The sequence below is a fragment of the Pogona vitticeps genome, chromosome 1, assembly GCF_051106095.1.
Source record: "Pogona vitticeps strain Pit_001003342236 chromosome 1, PviZW2.1, whole genome shotgun sequence".
Classification (NCBI taxonomy): Eukaryota; Metazoa; Chordata; class Lepidosauria; order Squamata; family Agamidae; genus Pogona; species Pogona vitticeps.
The window spans coordinates 90667750-90684571 of NC_135783.1; the positions used below are offsets into that span (position 1 = coordinate 90667750).

At 41.9% G+C, this 16822-nt stretch overlaps 1 protein-coding gene across 8 annotated transcripts in view; it reads left to right on the forward strand.

Annotated features, from left to right (window-relative positions):
• The window catches only part of FAM184A (family with sequence similarity 184 member A), a 147370-nt gene that overhangs the window by 71717 nt on the left and 58831 nt on the right, over positions 1-16822 (forward strand). For all 8 annotated transcript variants that reach the window (XR_013541277.1, XR_013541280.1, XR_013541281.1 and 5 more), the window contains 2 exons: positions 2044-2179; positions 15779-15960. Coding sequence is in view for 5 of the 8 variants with exons in the window: in XM_072997377.2 (XP_072853478.1) it covers positions 2044-2179; positions 15779-15960 (318 nt within the window). In the remaining 3 variants the exon portion in view is untranslated. The remainder of the gene's footprint in view (positions 1-2043; positions 2180-15778; positions 15961-16822) is intronic.

Genomic DNA, 16822 nt, shown 5'->3' on the forward strand with positions numbered 1-16822 from the left:
CGTTCAGTGAGCCACTCTTCGACCTAGCAGAGGCTTGTCGTCCCACCTCCTGCCAGGAGTGGTGCGCCCAACGCAATCTCCAGAGCCATTGGAAGGCTCCGCAGTGCCCGCACCCACGGTGGACCGGTAAGTGGACCATCCAGCCCCATGAAGCTGGACCCTCGTTTTGTCCACCTGTGCGGGAGTAATCGTATTCATATACGAATACTCCCTTCTCTAGTCATTAACCTACCTGTATATTTTGAACTGAAACCTTCAGACGATATTGATGAAATATTTTAATTATAAACCTGTATCCTAGATTGTTGATATTTTGTATTTTTATTTGCAAGAAATTGATTCCAGGGTTTCAGGCATGCCACATGACATTTGTTCTGGTTTTTATTCTGTTAGGTGGACAGTGCTAGATACAATTCATTGTGTTAAAAATGTGTTTAGACCTTGTTGAATCTTGCTACTGCTGCTAAAATTTCTTCTTTTTTTACCTTGACTATTGACCTTTCATTCGAACTTAATTTTTCATTTATATAGGCTGTTCCTCTCATTCTTTTGATATCTGAAATCCTTCCATAGCTTATTCATGAATAAGCTTTTGATTAATCTTTCTATTTGCTTGTTGTTTCAATATCCCAAACTGGTTCTGCTGTATGCAGTCTTTTGCTACTGATAAGAAGTGTGTGTGTGTGTGTGTGTGTGTGTGTGTGCGCGCCAAATTCACAGGAAGCATGAAAGTAGTTCACTCATAGGCATTCTAGTAAAAAAAGGCCAATAAAATTATGCAGAGACACAAAATTTTAAAACATGCAGCACACACATATGTATATATGCCTATGAGTGAACTACTTTCATGCTTCCTGTGAATTTGGCATACAGTGTTGGTGCTAAAATAATGTAGCCATAAATACGTAGTACAATTATGTTTTAATTTTTCTCTCTCCATGCATTTTAAGTACTGTACTTACTAATTTTCTGTGACTGCCATCTAACATAGCTTAAGACATTGAAGAAATGATAATAATTGTATATTGTAATACATAATAAATGATACTGATTTGCATTTAGTGGCAGATAGCTTAGTCATTCTTTCCTTTTGCTTGCAAGCTCTTTTTATTGATATAAGAATAGTTATTTTAGCTTCTCTGAATGACCATGAAATTATTAAATGTGATCATCATTTGTTGAAGTCTTCCATCAGAAGAACAGTGAACGCTGTGATTTTCAACTATTCTGTGTATTCCATATGCATTTTAAGAGATCGGATTTGGGTTAGGAGGCTACAAAAGGGAGTTGCCCAAAGTGCTTTCCTTCATATTTAACTAACAGATGCTTTTGATCAACAAAGTGAAGGTACAGCCACATTAGCCACAGTTAGTGATATGGTCTGGGCTGGTTGTTGTGGGTTTTTCTAGCTCCTTGACCGTGTTCTGAAGGTTGTTCTTCCTAACGTTTCGCCAGTCTCTGTGGCTGGCATCTTCAGAGGACAGGAGTTTTTAGAGTGATCCCAACCATTCCAGCAGGGGGGTTCAGAGTGGAATAAACTCTCATGTAGCTGGCCTCTGAATTTAGTTGAATTCCATTCATTGTTCTTAGCATGTTTTTTATTTTTGCACAAGTTCTTGCATAACACTTCTGTTGGATATAATGCTTCTAGTCCTAGTTTTTTAATCCAAACCTTTATGTGAAAAGATTGCATTTGCTCTTCACTTTGTAATTTCCAGCAGTAGCAGCACTTCACAAATAATGCAGTCTAAAATGTACATAATTTTATGTAAATATCCACAAATTTATGTCAAAAGTACAATTATAGACACAGGTCTGTCAGATTTTTATGCAGAAGGCACCTATAGTCTGAAGAAACAAAACTGTATGACTAAATACATGCAAAAAATGTGTAGACAAGAAAGTTATTAACTGTCTTTGTTTTATAAATGGGTAATAATCCTCCTATGCTACAACGTCATTGGCATTGGTAAATTTCATTTCCACTGCTTCAATTTTAAGAGCATTACTTTGCCTTTTCAATAATATTCTCTATTCTCTTAGGCTCTTCAAAAACAGCTAGATGACGTCAAAGAAGAGGAAATGTCATTGTTAAGCAAACACAAAGAGGTGGAAAGTGAGCTGGCGGCTGCTAGGGAACGCTTACAGCAGCAGGCGACTGACTTGGTGCTAAAAGCCAGTATGTGTGTATATTTTTTTTATGTTTTCTGTGTAGTCTGTCCAAAGGTTTTATTCAGAATCATAATTTTGGCTCAATAGTTTAATAGATAATACAGTATATAAAATGTTTTATACATGTTTTGCAAAAAGATATTTTTTAAAGAATACTGAAAGTAATTTTTTAGTTTTGAAAGAGTTTTGTTCAGTACTCTCCAATTTCATTGTTAGGGTGAAAGAGTCTACACTTTTGAGCTGAAAATTCAGAATCACGAACTATATTCTCTTAAAAAGCAAGAAAAATTTAGTTTAAAAGAAATAAAAGTGAATTTAAAAAGTTGTAATTGAAGCTATACTCCCCAAAAAACAAATAAATTCACAGGTCCAATCAATCCCACCATCTGCATGAAAACATAGATACATTGATGCACTCTTTTATCTTAGCTTCCATCTCAGGTAACTATTAAAGGATAATATCATGATTTAGAGCACATCACTAGGTAGATAAGGGGCAAAAGAGCAATTGTATCCTGCTGTTGAACATCTAGATTTGGTATCCTTCAATCCATATATAATGCAGAGCCACCTATGCTGGCCATTAAAAAAAAGTCCAAAATCAGAACTGTCAGAATATTGCCTTCATTAGGCGAAAGAAAGAAAGAAAATTATCAAATCTAGCAATTTAGTAGTAGGACCCAGAAAAGGAGGACTGCAGGTAACAGAAATATTCTGCTGATTTTTTTCCATCACAATGGATACATAAGGACTCCAAGATCAAGTCTGTTTTTCCTTTTCTGCTTTCCCCCTTTTCCCTTCCCTCCCTCCTCCTACCATTTGCAACCCATGCCTCGTGGCAGGATCTGTTTGTCTACAAAGTTTGTACATGATCTTGTCCTTTAAAAATTTGATTGATACCGTTATTACTATATGTGATGGACAGCACTGATGGCCATTCTGGCTTTAATTCAGTCTGTAACAGCCTTTGGAATACTGTGGAGGGGAACTACAGAAGGAAATTTAGAATTGTGAGTTTGAATGGAGTGGGAGAGAGAAGTGAGGGACAAAATGTGCAGCTGGAAAAGAGGTCGGATTTTAACAAGTGAGTTTGATATTTCGTAGAGAAAGCAGTTGATACAGAGTTCAGGGAATGGTTAAAAAAAAGATTAAAGCGTAACAACAACAAAAAGAATCCTGTCAGTGAACCAGCTTAGTATTATTATTATTTTGTTCCAGCTTTATAAACAAAGTGTTCTGTTCCCTGTTTAACTACTGCCTGAATATGTTTGGGTAGCAGAAGCTGGTAGCATCCAGCCTTACACATATACATCTGGAATATGCATAATGCTGTGTTTTGCTGGGGCACCATTATTCCTTTTAGAAGCCTGGTTCTGACAGAAGAAAAAATTGGAGGCCTTAGTAATCCATGGATGCTAAAGACCTGTTCAATCATCATTATATGGGTTGTGTAATTTAGGGATGAAAATTTAGAGTGAAGAAAACAAAGGCCAACATTGAAAGTGGTGCTTTTGTGGATAAATCTCTTTCTGTCAGTGATACTCTTTGGTCCTGGTTTGTAGACATTGTAAAGGGATGCAGTAAACTTGGGGGAAATTATGTTGCAGTGATAGGAGGGGACAGAGTTAACCAAACAATTAGTTATCTAGCACTAGTGAAAATTAGAATTGTCTCTTCTCAAGCATGTCTACTGCTATACTACTTTGTACTAGAATACAGTATTGCTTGTAACTCTTTGACCTCAGAACCATTGCTCAGTGAATGCTGTATTAAGGCATTTGACTCCAGTTCTCTCTTCCACTTCTCTAGCTGGTGCTTTTTATTCACTCTCCCTCTATATAGTCTTTCTTTCAAAGATTCCACTCTTTCTCATACATGAGAAACAGGCTGACAAAAAACTGTTTTGAATCTTCTATAGCAGTTCTTCAGGTACAAAAGTAGAGCAACTTTTAGGAAGGATATTTAATGCTACTTCCTTTCTTCCATCTAGAATTCTAATCTGTATAACATTTGATCTGACTTTGTGAATACACATACCATTGCTAAAGAAATAAACAACTAGAATAAGTATATGTATATCTATAAATTGTGCTCTTCAGTATTTTTATTAATGACTTGGATGAGGGAGTGCAGGATATGCTTGTCAGATTTGCAGGTGATACAAAATTGGGCAGAATAGCTAATACTCTAAAAGAGAGAAACAGAATTCAAAATGACCTTGATAGGATGGAGCACTGGGCCGAAAGCAACAGAATGAAATTCAACAGGGGTAAGTGCAAAGTTCTGCACCTCAGAAAAAGAAACCAATTGGCACAATTAGAAAATACCTGGCTTAGTAAAATTATGAGCAAGAAGGATCTTGTGATTGTCGTAGTTCACAAGCTAAATATGAGCCAACAGTGTGATGTGGCTTCAAAAAAGGCAAATGCCATTTTAAGCTGCATTAATAGAAGAATAGTTTCCAAATTCCCGCAGGGGGCTAGTCCCCCTCTATTCAGCACTGGTTAGGCCTCACCTTGAGTACTGCGTCCAGTTCTGGACACCACACTTCAAGAAGGATGCTAAAAATTGGAACAGGTTCAGAGTAGGGTGACAAGGATGATCAGGGGGCTGGAAGCCAAGTCTTATGAGGAAAGGGCATATTTAGCCTTGAGAAAAGAAGACTGAGTGATAACACTGAGTGATTGCACTTTTCAAATATTTGAAAGGTTGTCATACAGAGGAGAGACAAGATCTGTTCTTGATCATCCCAGAGTGCAGGACATGCAACAATGGGCTCAAGTTAATGGAAGCCAGATTTTAGTTGAATATCTGGGGAAATTTCCTGTTAGAGCAGTACAATAGTGGAACCAGTTACCTCAGGAGTTGGTGAGTGCTCCGATGCTGGAGGCATTGAAAAAAACTTAGATAATCACCTGGCAGATATGCTTTGATTGCATTCCTGCATTGAGCAGGGGGTGGACTTGATGGCCTTGTAGGCGCCTTCCAGCTTCACTTTTCTATGATTCTATGATATGATTTCTGTGATTCTACTAGAAGCCAACATGGGTTTGTTAAGAACAGGTCATGCCAAACAAATCTTATTGCCTTCTTTGATAAAGTGACTAAATTAGTGAACCAAGGAAACACAGTCAATAGAGTAATACTTAGACTTCAGTAAGACATTTGATAAGGTAGACCACAACCTACTTCTACATAAGATAGAACAAAATGGGATAGACAGCACAACTACCAGGTGGATTTGCAGCTGGCTAACCAACCATACTCAATGTGTGGTCCCCAATGGAACCACTTCTACGTGGAGGGAAGTGTGCAGTGCAGTTAAGTCTTAGGCACAGTGCTCTTCAACATCTTCATAAATGACCTGGACGAGGGGATTGAAGGAACACCCATCTAATTTGCTGATGGCATAAAGCTGGGGGGAATTGTTAATACTTTGGAAGATAGACTCAACATTCAGAAGGATCTATACAGACTTGAACATTGGGCCCTATCCAATAAGATACAGTCAGTGGCAGGAAAAGTAAGGCACTTAAGCAGGAGAAACCAGATGCACAGGTACAGGATAGGTGGTACCTGGCTCAACAGTAGTACCTGTGAGAGGGATTTAGGTGTCCTGGTGGACCACCACCTAATGGTGAGTCAGCAGTGTGCTGCAGCTCCCAAGAAAGCCAACACAATCCTAGGCTGCATCAACAGAGGGATAGCATCAAGATCACAGGAAGTAATAGTACTGCTCTATACCATGCTGGTGAGGCCACACTTGGAGTGTTGTGTCCAGTTCTGGTTACCACAGTTACTGAAGCCCTGGAAGGGGTGCAGAGAAGAGCAATAAAGATAATAAAGGGACTGGAGGCTAAATCCTATGAAGACAGCACTTTTAAGAACTAGGTATGTTTAGCTTAATGAAGAGGAAGACTGAGGGGAGACATGATAGCAGTCTTCCAATATCTGAAGGGTTGCCACAAGGAAGAGAGCATTGATTTATTCTCCATTGCGCCTGAGGGTAGAACAAGAATGAATGGGTGGAAACTCATCAGAGGGAGATCCAACCTGGAAATAAGGAGGAATTTCTTGATGGTGAGAAACATTAAGCAGTGGAACAGCTTGCCTCCCAATGTTGTGGGTGCCCCATCGCTGGAGGTTTTCAAGAAGATATTGGACAGCGATCTGTCTGGGATGGTATGATGTACGGGATGGCATGAGGACTCTTGCCTTGGGCAGCGGGTTGGATTAGAAGACCTCCAAGGTCCCCTCCAACCCTACAACAATTCTATGATTTACTCTGCAATACATGATCTCCATAAAAGTACTGAATTGCTAGCATCATTTTAATTTTAAAATTATTGTAGGCTTTAATGATAAATTTTGAACTACTGCTTAGAAGTTTAACCAACCAATGAAGGCTTGTCTTTCTTAACAAACTTAAGTAAGATAAGCCAGTTATTTTTACTCTTTGAAAATAGGGGTATAATAGTATGTTTGTTTTCAGCACATTCTACAATAATTTGTCATGGCAGTTTCTATCATATTATGAAATTGGGCATTGTAAGCAGATCTCAACAAACTGATCAGGGATGCAATACAATTTTGAGACTTCATTCATTCATTCATTCATTCATTCATTCATTCATTCATTCATTCATTCATTTTTATATGCTGCCTTTCCAGGTTCTAAAATTCAAGGTGGCTTACAGTATTAAAAGAAACAGAATTAAGAGCTTTATCATGGCAAAACCTTTGGATTTAGGTATCAACAGATTACTTTGTTATCATACAAATGTTGAGTTGATTATTGCAAACAGGGTAGACTCACTAAATCAGTGAGATATATTTGTTTACTTAAGTGGCTGATTTGGTAGTTGTGTCTCTACCACTAACATAATTTTTGTACTTTTAGGTGTTTCCAGTTTTCCTTTTATTACCTTCTCTCATCTAATCTGAGTTTCCATGTACATTTGCTTTTCATTTTTCTGTACTATATGCAAGAACCATGTTCTTGGACCATGTCAGATGCCATCATTCTCTTTTGCTTATGCTGAAAAAGAATACTTCTTCTTCCTGGTTTCTGTGAATGCACACAAATAGGTTTTTCTGCGCCTGTGCAGGACTCCTTGGAATCTTCTAAGGCTTAAAAACATGTGATTAGTAAGACGTCCCCCCATGGTGCGCATGCTCCACCCTCCTGTAATACCTCAGTTCCTTTTAGCCGCCGCTGAAATTGGGCTTCTTTGGCAATCTCTAGAGCGAACTTCTTGTTGTTAACGGTTTTTTGGAGTTTTGGCTTGTCTCATGGTTTACGATTTGGATTTCAGAGTTCATCTGTTATTCTTTTTCGGACGTTTCCCTGTGAGTTTTTTCTGATTCTCCCCTTTCCCCCACTTCCCGCCCTTTTTTATGGTCCCAACGGGCCCATTCAAGCATTGCAGCTTGTGTGCCAATAAAATTCCCCTCTCGGACAGCCACGATTGCTGTTTGTTTTGGCTGGGGGAACAACACTAGATGAGCTCCTGCCTGGAGTGCAAGAGATTGACCAGACCTGCCCTTAAGCTTCATTTGCAGCATCTTTGGTCTTTTCTCTGGGAGAAATCCCTGAGGCCTTTGACCTCAAGATCACCATCTACTATGGAGCCTACCTTAACACTGGTCCCTCAGTTCTGAGCCAGTAGACCAACTCTTGGCTTCCATCATGTCATCGCCTAGATATAAGTCTTCTAAGGCTCCCAAATCAAAACACCTGTTGGGCTCAAAGTCAACATCAGCCTTGAAGTCACCTTCGGTCTCGGCTAGTAATCCATCTCCAAAGAAAAGGAAGGACATTGAAAAACAAAAGAAAACAAGTGGTCCTTTAAATCAAGTCGTCCTAGAGAATCTCCTCCAGCCCAACTATCGCTTCCATCACCAATCCTTGAGGAGTCATTGAGGGAGGTACCCAACCCAGACTCCCATTCGGAAGTGGATGACTTGATGCCACTGCCTCCAGCTCAGGCTCCGGAGTTGTTGAACCTATCTCCAAGTCATGGCCACTCAGAGACTGATGTTATCTGCAGCCCGGCCTCGGCCCATTCTAGCCCTATGTCTATCGGCCAGGCAACTGTTATTCAGCTCTCGAACTTGGAAGTTTTGGTGTCGACTTCTCCTCTGTGTAAATGTTTGGCTAAGCAGCACCATGTTTGTCCAGCAGTTCAGTCACCTAGGCATCGGGACAATATTTTCATCTCTTGTCACTCTCTACGTTGATACTTGGTGGACTATCAAGAGCTCCATTATGGGGAGCATGATTGGCATCAATACTCTTATGGCAAGATCCATCCTTACTATGACTCTTGTGGCGCAGTGGTTAAACCACTGTACTGCAGCCAAAACTGTGCTCATGACCCGGGGTTCAATCCCAGGTAGCTGGCTCAAGGTTGACTCAGACTTCTATCCTTCCGAGGTCAGTAAAATGAGTACCCAGCTTGCGGGGGGGGGGAATGTGTAGCCTGCATAATTTACTTGTAAACCGCCCAGAGAGTGCTTGAAGTGCTATGAGGTGGTATATAAGCAGCATGCCTTTTACTGACCAAAGAGGGTTCATTACGCTTATGCTGCCCCCTCTGACTCATTTCTGTTGCCTTCTCCTCTATCTCAATATTGACAATATTGGTTTGCCTGTCCCGCACAGGCCAGCTATTTATCGTCGTTCACAGTAACTTGACATTGCTGGACAGGATTTTCAGGCATCGAAATGCTCCCATACAGCATCAATCCAGTTGGCTTTGGTACCACAACTGAGTGAGTCTCTTGCTCGAGTTCCCTCTTCATCTTTTCAGGTCTCTTCTTGCAATGACCTGGCTCCACCAGAAAGTGTGCCTTTGGTACCGGTTCCCTGGGTTGGTGCTTCCACATCGAGGTCTCATCACCGCTCGCCCTCTTTATCTCCTTATACTAGAGGTTCTTCGGTCTCTTCAGTCTCAGATGTTCAAGATCAGCCCTCTGAGGCTTCTAGGGAGTCTCCTTCAAATCCTACGACCTCAGACTCAGATAATCATTCCCCCCCTCCATCCAAGGATTTGACTTCTTATTCACAGTTCATACTCTACATAGCAAAGTCCTTGGAGCTCAGTATCAAGCAACTTCCTCCTCCTAAGCAAGATCTCATCTTGGACCACATCAGTCAGGAGAAATCACCTTGGCTGAGTCTTGCTTTCATTCCAGCTATGCTGGAATCCTGGGATAAGTGTGCTACTTCTTTACAGATTTCCAGCTGAGTCAAAAATCAGTACAGAACCCATGGGAATGACATTGGTTTTCTGGTGAAGCATCCTCTCCCAAATTCCATTATCGTGCAGTCTAACCAGTCTCGGGCTGGGAACCACTCTACTGTCACACCTACGAACATGGAAGGTAGAAAACTGGACGTCTTGGGCCGTCATCTCTACTCTCTTGCATCCTTCGTAATGAAGGTATCGAACTATCAGGCTGCCATGGGGGTATATCAAAGGCAAATGTGGAACAAGATTCTCCCAGTCTTCCAGGCCTTCCCTGAGGATGCTAGGGCTGAGGTTCTCAATACACATCTAGAGGCGTCTGTTTTGGCTAAACAGCAACGCTTGGCCTCTCTGCATATGGCTACGGCGGGTGCTGCTTCTAAGGCTATGGCTTCTGCTATTGGCCTCAGGAGACATGTGTGGCTCCATTCAGTGGGGATCAGCGATGATGCTTGGTCCTGCATAGAGGACTTCCCATTTGATGGGGTTGGCCTTTTTAGTGAGAAGACTGACAAGGTTATTGACAACCTGCATAAAATCCGCAAAACAGCCCGATCCTACTTTACTCAGCAGCCTAGATTCCAAAGCAACTAGTGGCGTCACCCGTTCAACTTCCAGCAACCATACCACCACCAGTCCAATAGATCATACAAACCTCCTCCACTAGATTGCTCCAATCCTCCCCCATCCTCCTCTGCTGCTTCCTCCTTCTGGCCCCAAACACCTGTTTGGCGCTGTCAAGCTTTTGGTTGACCTGCAAAGAAAAACAAACAATATCTTTGACTGTCTTCCTCTGGCCCCGCTCCTTGACCGACCCTATCACCCCAGCTAGCCCCTTTTTTCAGCAAATGGACAATCATTACCAAGGACAATTGGGTACGCACCATCATACGTTATGGTTACCTTTTGGAGTACAAGGAGCTTCCTCCCATCAGTCGCATCAGATCTACAACTTACTCACCTGCCCTAGAGAGCAACGTATCTCTTCCTGCAGAAACAGGCTATTCAACGGGTACCATCTCAGGATGTTCTAAATGGTTTTTATTCCCACTACTTCATGGCTAGATGGCAGTCTTTGGCCTATTTTAGATCTGTGGCTTCTCAATACTTACATTTGTCCGAGGCGTTTTCACATGGTCACCTTAGAGTCTGTTATTCCTCTTCCCTCTCCAGGCAATTGGTTTGTAGTTATAGATCTCCAGGACGCTTATTTCAGTATCTCCATTCATGAACGTCACTTCAAGTTTCTCCGTTTCTTCTTCAAGGGATCAGCTTACCAATTTTGTGCTCTTCCCTTCGGATTCTCCACTGCTCAAAGGACTTTTACAAAGTGTCTGGTACCTGTGGCTGCCTACCTTCATCTACACAACATCACGTATTTTCTGTACATAGACGATTGTTGATCATGGCGAGTTCCTATCACAAAGCTCGGAGGGATGCCATCTTTGCCCTTCAAACCCTGGCAGAACTAGGTCTAAGGGTCAACCTCGAGAAATCTCATCTCGAGCCTTCTCAAACCATGGGCTACATCAGGGTGCACTTTGATTCTATCAGGATCTGTCTTCTTTCCTCCCAAAAAAATTCTCAGGTTGAGGCGAGCTATTCACCCATTTCACCCGTCTGCTATGTTTTTGGTTCACCATATGCAGCACCTCCTTGGTTTGATGGCTTCGACAATGTCGGTGCTCCAACACGCGAGGCTGAAGATGCGCTCTTTGCAGGGCTGGTATCTGGCCCAGTTCAATCCTCTAGTACACCACGATTCCAAAAGACTATGTGTGACTCTGGAGTTGGCCTGTCAACTAAGATGGTGGACCTTTGTCCCTCACCTATTAATGGGCCGACCTTTCAGGCTTCTCCAGCTGACCATACAGGTCACAAGGGACACCAGCCCAATAGGCTGTGGTGCACATTGCGGTGCTCACGAGATCCAGGCCCTCTGGTCAAATGCAGGAAGGGCTTTTGCACATCAACCATCTGGAGATGCTCACGGTCATCAAGGCCTTTTGTGCTTTCGGTTCTCTCATAGTTGGCAGAGGAATACAGATTGCCACGTACAATATGACCACCCTGTATTATATCAACAAACAGCATGGCACCCACTTTCCCTACTGTACCTGGCGATTCATCTTTGGGAGTGGTTTTATGACCACCACATTTTCCCGGTTGCCATTCCTGTGTCGACAAAGGACACCGACATTGCCGATCGCCTAAGCCGTCTTACCACCCAAATACACGAGTGGGTTCTCAACGACACCATTTTTTCCAGTCTCTGCAGTCAGTGGAGTACCCCGACCTTGGATATTTTTGCCACTCGGAACAATTCAAAGTGCAGCATGTTCTGTTCTTGAGCAGGGAAAGGCCTAGGTTCTCGAGGCAACGCGTTCATGGTGGACGGGGGCAAGGGACCACTTTATCTCTTTCTTCCTATCCCTCTCATCCAATGGACAATAGTCAGGATCCAGCAGTCCCAGTTCAATTCCACCTTGAAAGCTCCCTGGTGGCCTCGCCAGCCATGGTTTACCCGTCTAAGGACCATGTCGCATAACTTCCTCAGGCTAGCTCTACAACCGTACCGTCTGACTCAAGGTGACTGCATGATTTGTCACCTTGATTTGGAGTCTTTCCACCTTATATCCTGGAGGGTTCTTCTGCAGTGGCAGACATCCTGGCCAAGGCCATAAAGCCTTCTACTGGGTTATTATATTTTTATAAATGGAATGTTTACTCTTCCTTTGCAGCCTATGGGGTCTAGTTCCCATCCCAGCATCTCTAAGCACCCTCCTCACTTTCCTGCGTTATCTGTTTGATCAAGGTTTGGCGCACTCAACTCTCAAAGTTTATATTTCAGCTATCGTCTCTTATCAACCTGTTGGATCTGAGGCTTCACACTTATTTTCACACCCAACTCTGAAGAAGTTTCTTAGGGGTCTGAAGAACATTCATCCTCCTGTTAAACCCCCACTCCCTCAATGGTCTCTTCAGGTTGTGTTTCATGCATTGGCTCGTCCCCCATTTGAGCCGTTTGCTTCTACGAGCTTGAAGCTTCTTTCCTTCAAGACACTGTTCCTACTGGTTTACTTCTGCTAGACAAGCGAGCGAGTTGACTGCCGTAAGGGTTGATGCCCCCTATATTCAATTTCATCCGGATAAGGTGACACTGTGTCTTTTCTACCAAAAGTTGTTTCAAGTTTTCATGTTAATCAGCCTTTGATCCTTCCAATGTTGTTTCCTTCTCCTTCTCCTGACATTGAGTGTGATCTCCATTCCCTTGATGTTTGCCGTGCCCTGGTGTTTTATGTTTCTAGAACCAAGGACTTTCATAGTTCTCCTCATCTCTTTGTTTGCTTTCATGGCCTATGAAAGGGGTGTCCTGCCTCTTCACATACTATATCAAAGTGGATCACAGGTGCTATTACCCTGGCTTACGAGTTGGTGGGAAAGACTCCACCAGAGGTGCTGAAAGCCCACTCTACAAGAGCGATGACCACCTCTACTGCCTTGCTACGTTGTATCGAGGTTCCTGATATCTGTCAAGCAGCCAGCTGGTCTCCGTCTTCCACTTTTGTCACACAATCGTCTAAATATCAGGGCCAAGAAGGAGGCGAGTTTTGGCAGGGCTGTGCTGACTTCAGTGTTGGTGTGACGGCCCTCCATCTGGTGAGTTGGCTTGCTAGTCACCCATTTGTGTGCATTCACAGAGACCATGAAGAAGAAAGAGAGGTTACTTACCTGTAACCATGGTTCTTCGAGTGGTACTCTGTGAATCCACATGTCCCGCCCATCCACCCCACTGTCCATCACTTGCTTGTCTTGGGGATTCAGAGCTTTGACCGGAGGCATGATTGGAACTGAGGTATTACAGTAGGGTGGAGCATGCACAGCATGGGGGAATGTCTTACTAATCACATGTTTTTAAGCTCTAGATGATTCTGAGGAGTCCTGTGCAGGCGCAGTAAAACCCATTCGTGTGGATGTCACATTTTTATTTGCTTAGCTAGCAGAGCAGCCTGTAGCCGAGCAGGGTTTTTACCTCACCCCAAAGAGGTGGGGTGAGGGGCACCCCATTGGCTGAGTGGATGGTCTGCTGCTTTTAGCTACTTTTATTGCTAAATAAAGAATTCACTAAGCAGTTGTGATTGGGTTCTTGATAAGTCTTAGGCAGTTCCGAATTTGGCATGGGAATTGAAAAGGCTGACTCATTTAAACCATTAACAGATTTATTCAGATTCAACATAGGTGTGTCAATAACAACTTCCATAGGATAAACTTGATTTCAATTGTATAACTCACACCTCATAGAATTATTATAATAAACATCACTTCATAATACTGGGGAGCCGGGCCAAACCGTTCCTTGTCCATTGGATTCCTCATCGGGGCGCTTCTCACCGCGCAAATGGTGCCACAGTGTGGTGAGCCCAGTCCCCCTCCGGTGGTGGGTTTGTTGTAGGTGGGATCTGGGTGCACCACCCTCCTCCAACGACCTCGTCCCCTCGGAAAGACCACCACTGTCCATTCTGAAGTTTCAGTGATGGTCACTCCCTCTCACTCTGGTATCAGGTCCGGCAGCAGACCTCCTACCTTCAAATTGGGAAAGTCTTTCAGCAGCTCACTCACATGTTCACATTTCTTTTCCTCTCTCTCTTTCTTGTTCATTGAAATCCAAAATTCCCACTCTCCTGTTCCCACTTTTATATTCTCCTCCCACAGGTCAATTCTTTGCTTCTCCTCTTTTCCCTTCCCTTCTTCTGTCAAACAGACATCTACTTAACTCTTTCTTCGCCAACCCTCTGTTTTGTTACCTCCCTCTCCCCTTCCTTGATCACCATGTCCTTGCTATCCAGTACACTCTCATCCTCCTTTCCTTCACAGCAGTTAACTGTTTCTTTTAAGGAAGCCAGGATAATAGCATGGAGGTTAAGGTGACAGCAGAGGTTGGGTTATTACATCTGAAAATATATTTCAGAACTTTTCATCAAGTATTTTAGGAGATAATCTGTGCTCCTTTCGCTATGCTTCCAACACTATTATGCACACTTGTGACAGTAGGTTCAGTAGCCTAGGAGATGTAATGAATAATGCTAAGAAGTGTAGAAGTGCTGTAAAATCATTGTAATAAATGGCTTGTTGCATGTCGTCCTATTATAACGTGTCAGAATTGTGAGAGTTGGGGAATGAATGGAATTCAGTGGATTCCTAAAAGTTTTCTTCGTCCTTTAGCAGTTCAAGAATGTATGTTTAGAATGGGATTGATTATGCCTTTTCTTTAATTGACGTTTACATATTGCATAAACTATCATTTTAACTATTGTCAACATTTCTCATTCAAAATACATGTGTTTGTTTTTCTGGAAATTGCTATCCACAACTTCTGTTAGGATTTATGAGGGCTCTGTCTTATACAATCTTGTCAGTAGAACCTCCCTTAGAGAATACAATAATTATTTCTGTTTTTTATTGATAGTTATGATGGTGATGATGATGTCTACTGCTACATACATAATGAGATGACAGTGGTGGCAGAAATGTTTAATTAAGAAGAAAGTACAATGAGGCAGACTCTTCTGCATCATCAGTGTGACATTTGATAATTACCATATTTTTCCATGTATAAGATGCCCCCATGTATAAGACGCCCCCACTTTTCTAATCCAAAATTAAGAAATCTAAGTGGGGCTTAGCAAGTATAGGGGGAAAGGGATCAAAGCGCTGCAGGATCACTTTGATCCCTGCTTTCCCCTCCCCTCTTTTTGTGCTCTCCTCAGCTTACTTCTGTGTATAAGAGAACCCTCAATTTTTAGTCTAAAGATTTTAGACAAAAGTATAGTCTTATACATGGAAAAATACAGTATGTGGGGGGTTTTAAATAAGATAAATATTTTTGGTAACACTGGAACAATATGACTGTCAAGTGGTTAGCAAATCAAGATATTAAAAAGGCATGTAAAGCCCTTGGCTTGTCCCATCTCAGTATACTGAAGTTAACCCAGCAATCATTTAAGTATATTTAGCTTCCTGTTACCTCCAGACTAATAAATTGTAAATACCAGCTTTGGGAAAAATCAAGAAGTGCAGCTGACTTCAAACCATGGTTTAAATTGTTGGCTTGTACTGAACATAGTTTTGTGGTTTAGAGATAGTGGGAAATTATGCTAAATTGGAAACTTCCCATTTCTGTTTCAGCCCTGAGAAGGTTTGGTGCAAAGACAGAATGCACAGGCAAATGGGTCATATGTTTCTTAGCAGAATAAGCTGTGATATAATGGTGTTAAAATTGTCTGCATGTGAAACCATCCCACCAAAAGAAGTGCTGGATGTATCTCAGATTTTCAGTGAAATTGTTCATTTTATAGGTCACATTGGGATGCTTCAGGCCACTCAGATGACCCAAGAAGTTACAATAAGGGATCTGGAATCAGAAAAAACTAGATTAAAAGATAAGCTGTCTCAACTAGAAGAAGAAAGAAATCTATTACAAAGCAAAACACAGAGTCTGGATGAGAGACAAAGGCAGCAAATTCTTGCATTGGAGAAGGTAAAAGAAATGATATCCTTTAAATGATGCAACAAAATGTTGTGAGAAACTAGATTGATAGACAATATGTGCAGGAGGCAGAAACAAGTGCTGGACTTAATCTAGTGGAACAGCAGAATCCATTTGGAGCAAGAGGATCAGTCTCCCTTTTCTGATGCAGCTCCCTCTCCCCATGTATCTCAGATCCTATTGTAGAGGGCTAAGAAACCCTCTGGATCTAGTCTTCAGGCAACTCTGAGGGCTGAAGAGGGGAGCGGGTGGTGCCAGTGACTATTAGATTTAGACTGTTGAAACAGATAGCATATTATAACAAGGTATTTTGCCAATGGCAACATCTACATGGGGGATCAGTCTCAATAATGGATAGAGTACAACTGATTAGAGGAGGGAGAAAGTACTAATGAATATAATGGAATTATTGCTTCTTGCTAACTCTCACTTTCAATACTCTCTCAGTTTTCATGTTCTCTCAGAATTCATTACCATAAGAAATCTGTAGAATGCTATCAAATTCTCTGAATTCAACAAGAAAAGCATCTAGTTAAATTATTAGTTTAGGTTTTTTGGATAATATTTGGTGTTAATGTTAATTGGATTGTATGTAGTGGTGTCATGGAGCAAAGTTGAGAAATTGGTCGGGTTTGTTTTATATGCCAACTTACGAAGCTTGCATTACCCAAGCCTGTATGTGAAGCAGAATGGATTTCTATTCAGTCTTTTAAAGCGGATGAAAAAGAGGAGGCACTACGTGTTAAAAGGGGGAGTTCTAGGCAAAAGAATAACAGGAAACTGTTGGCAGTATCCTTTTTGGGCAAGCATGAGATTGCTGAGTTGTAGAATTTAAGGTCACAAACAGGGACAA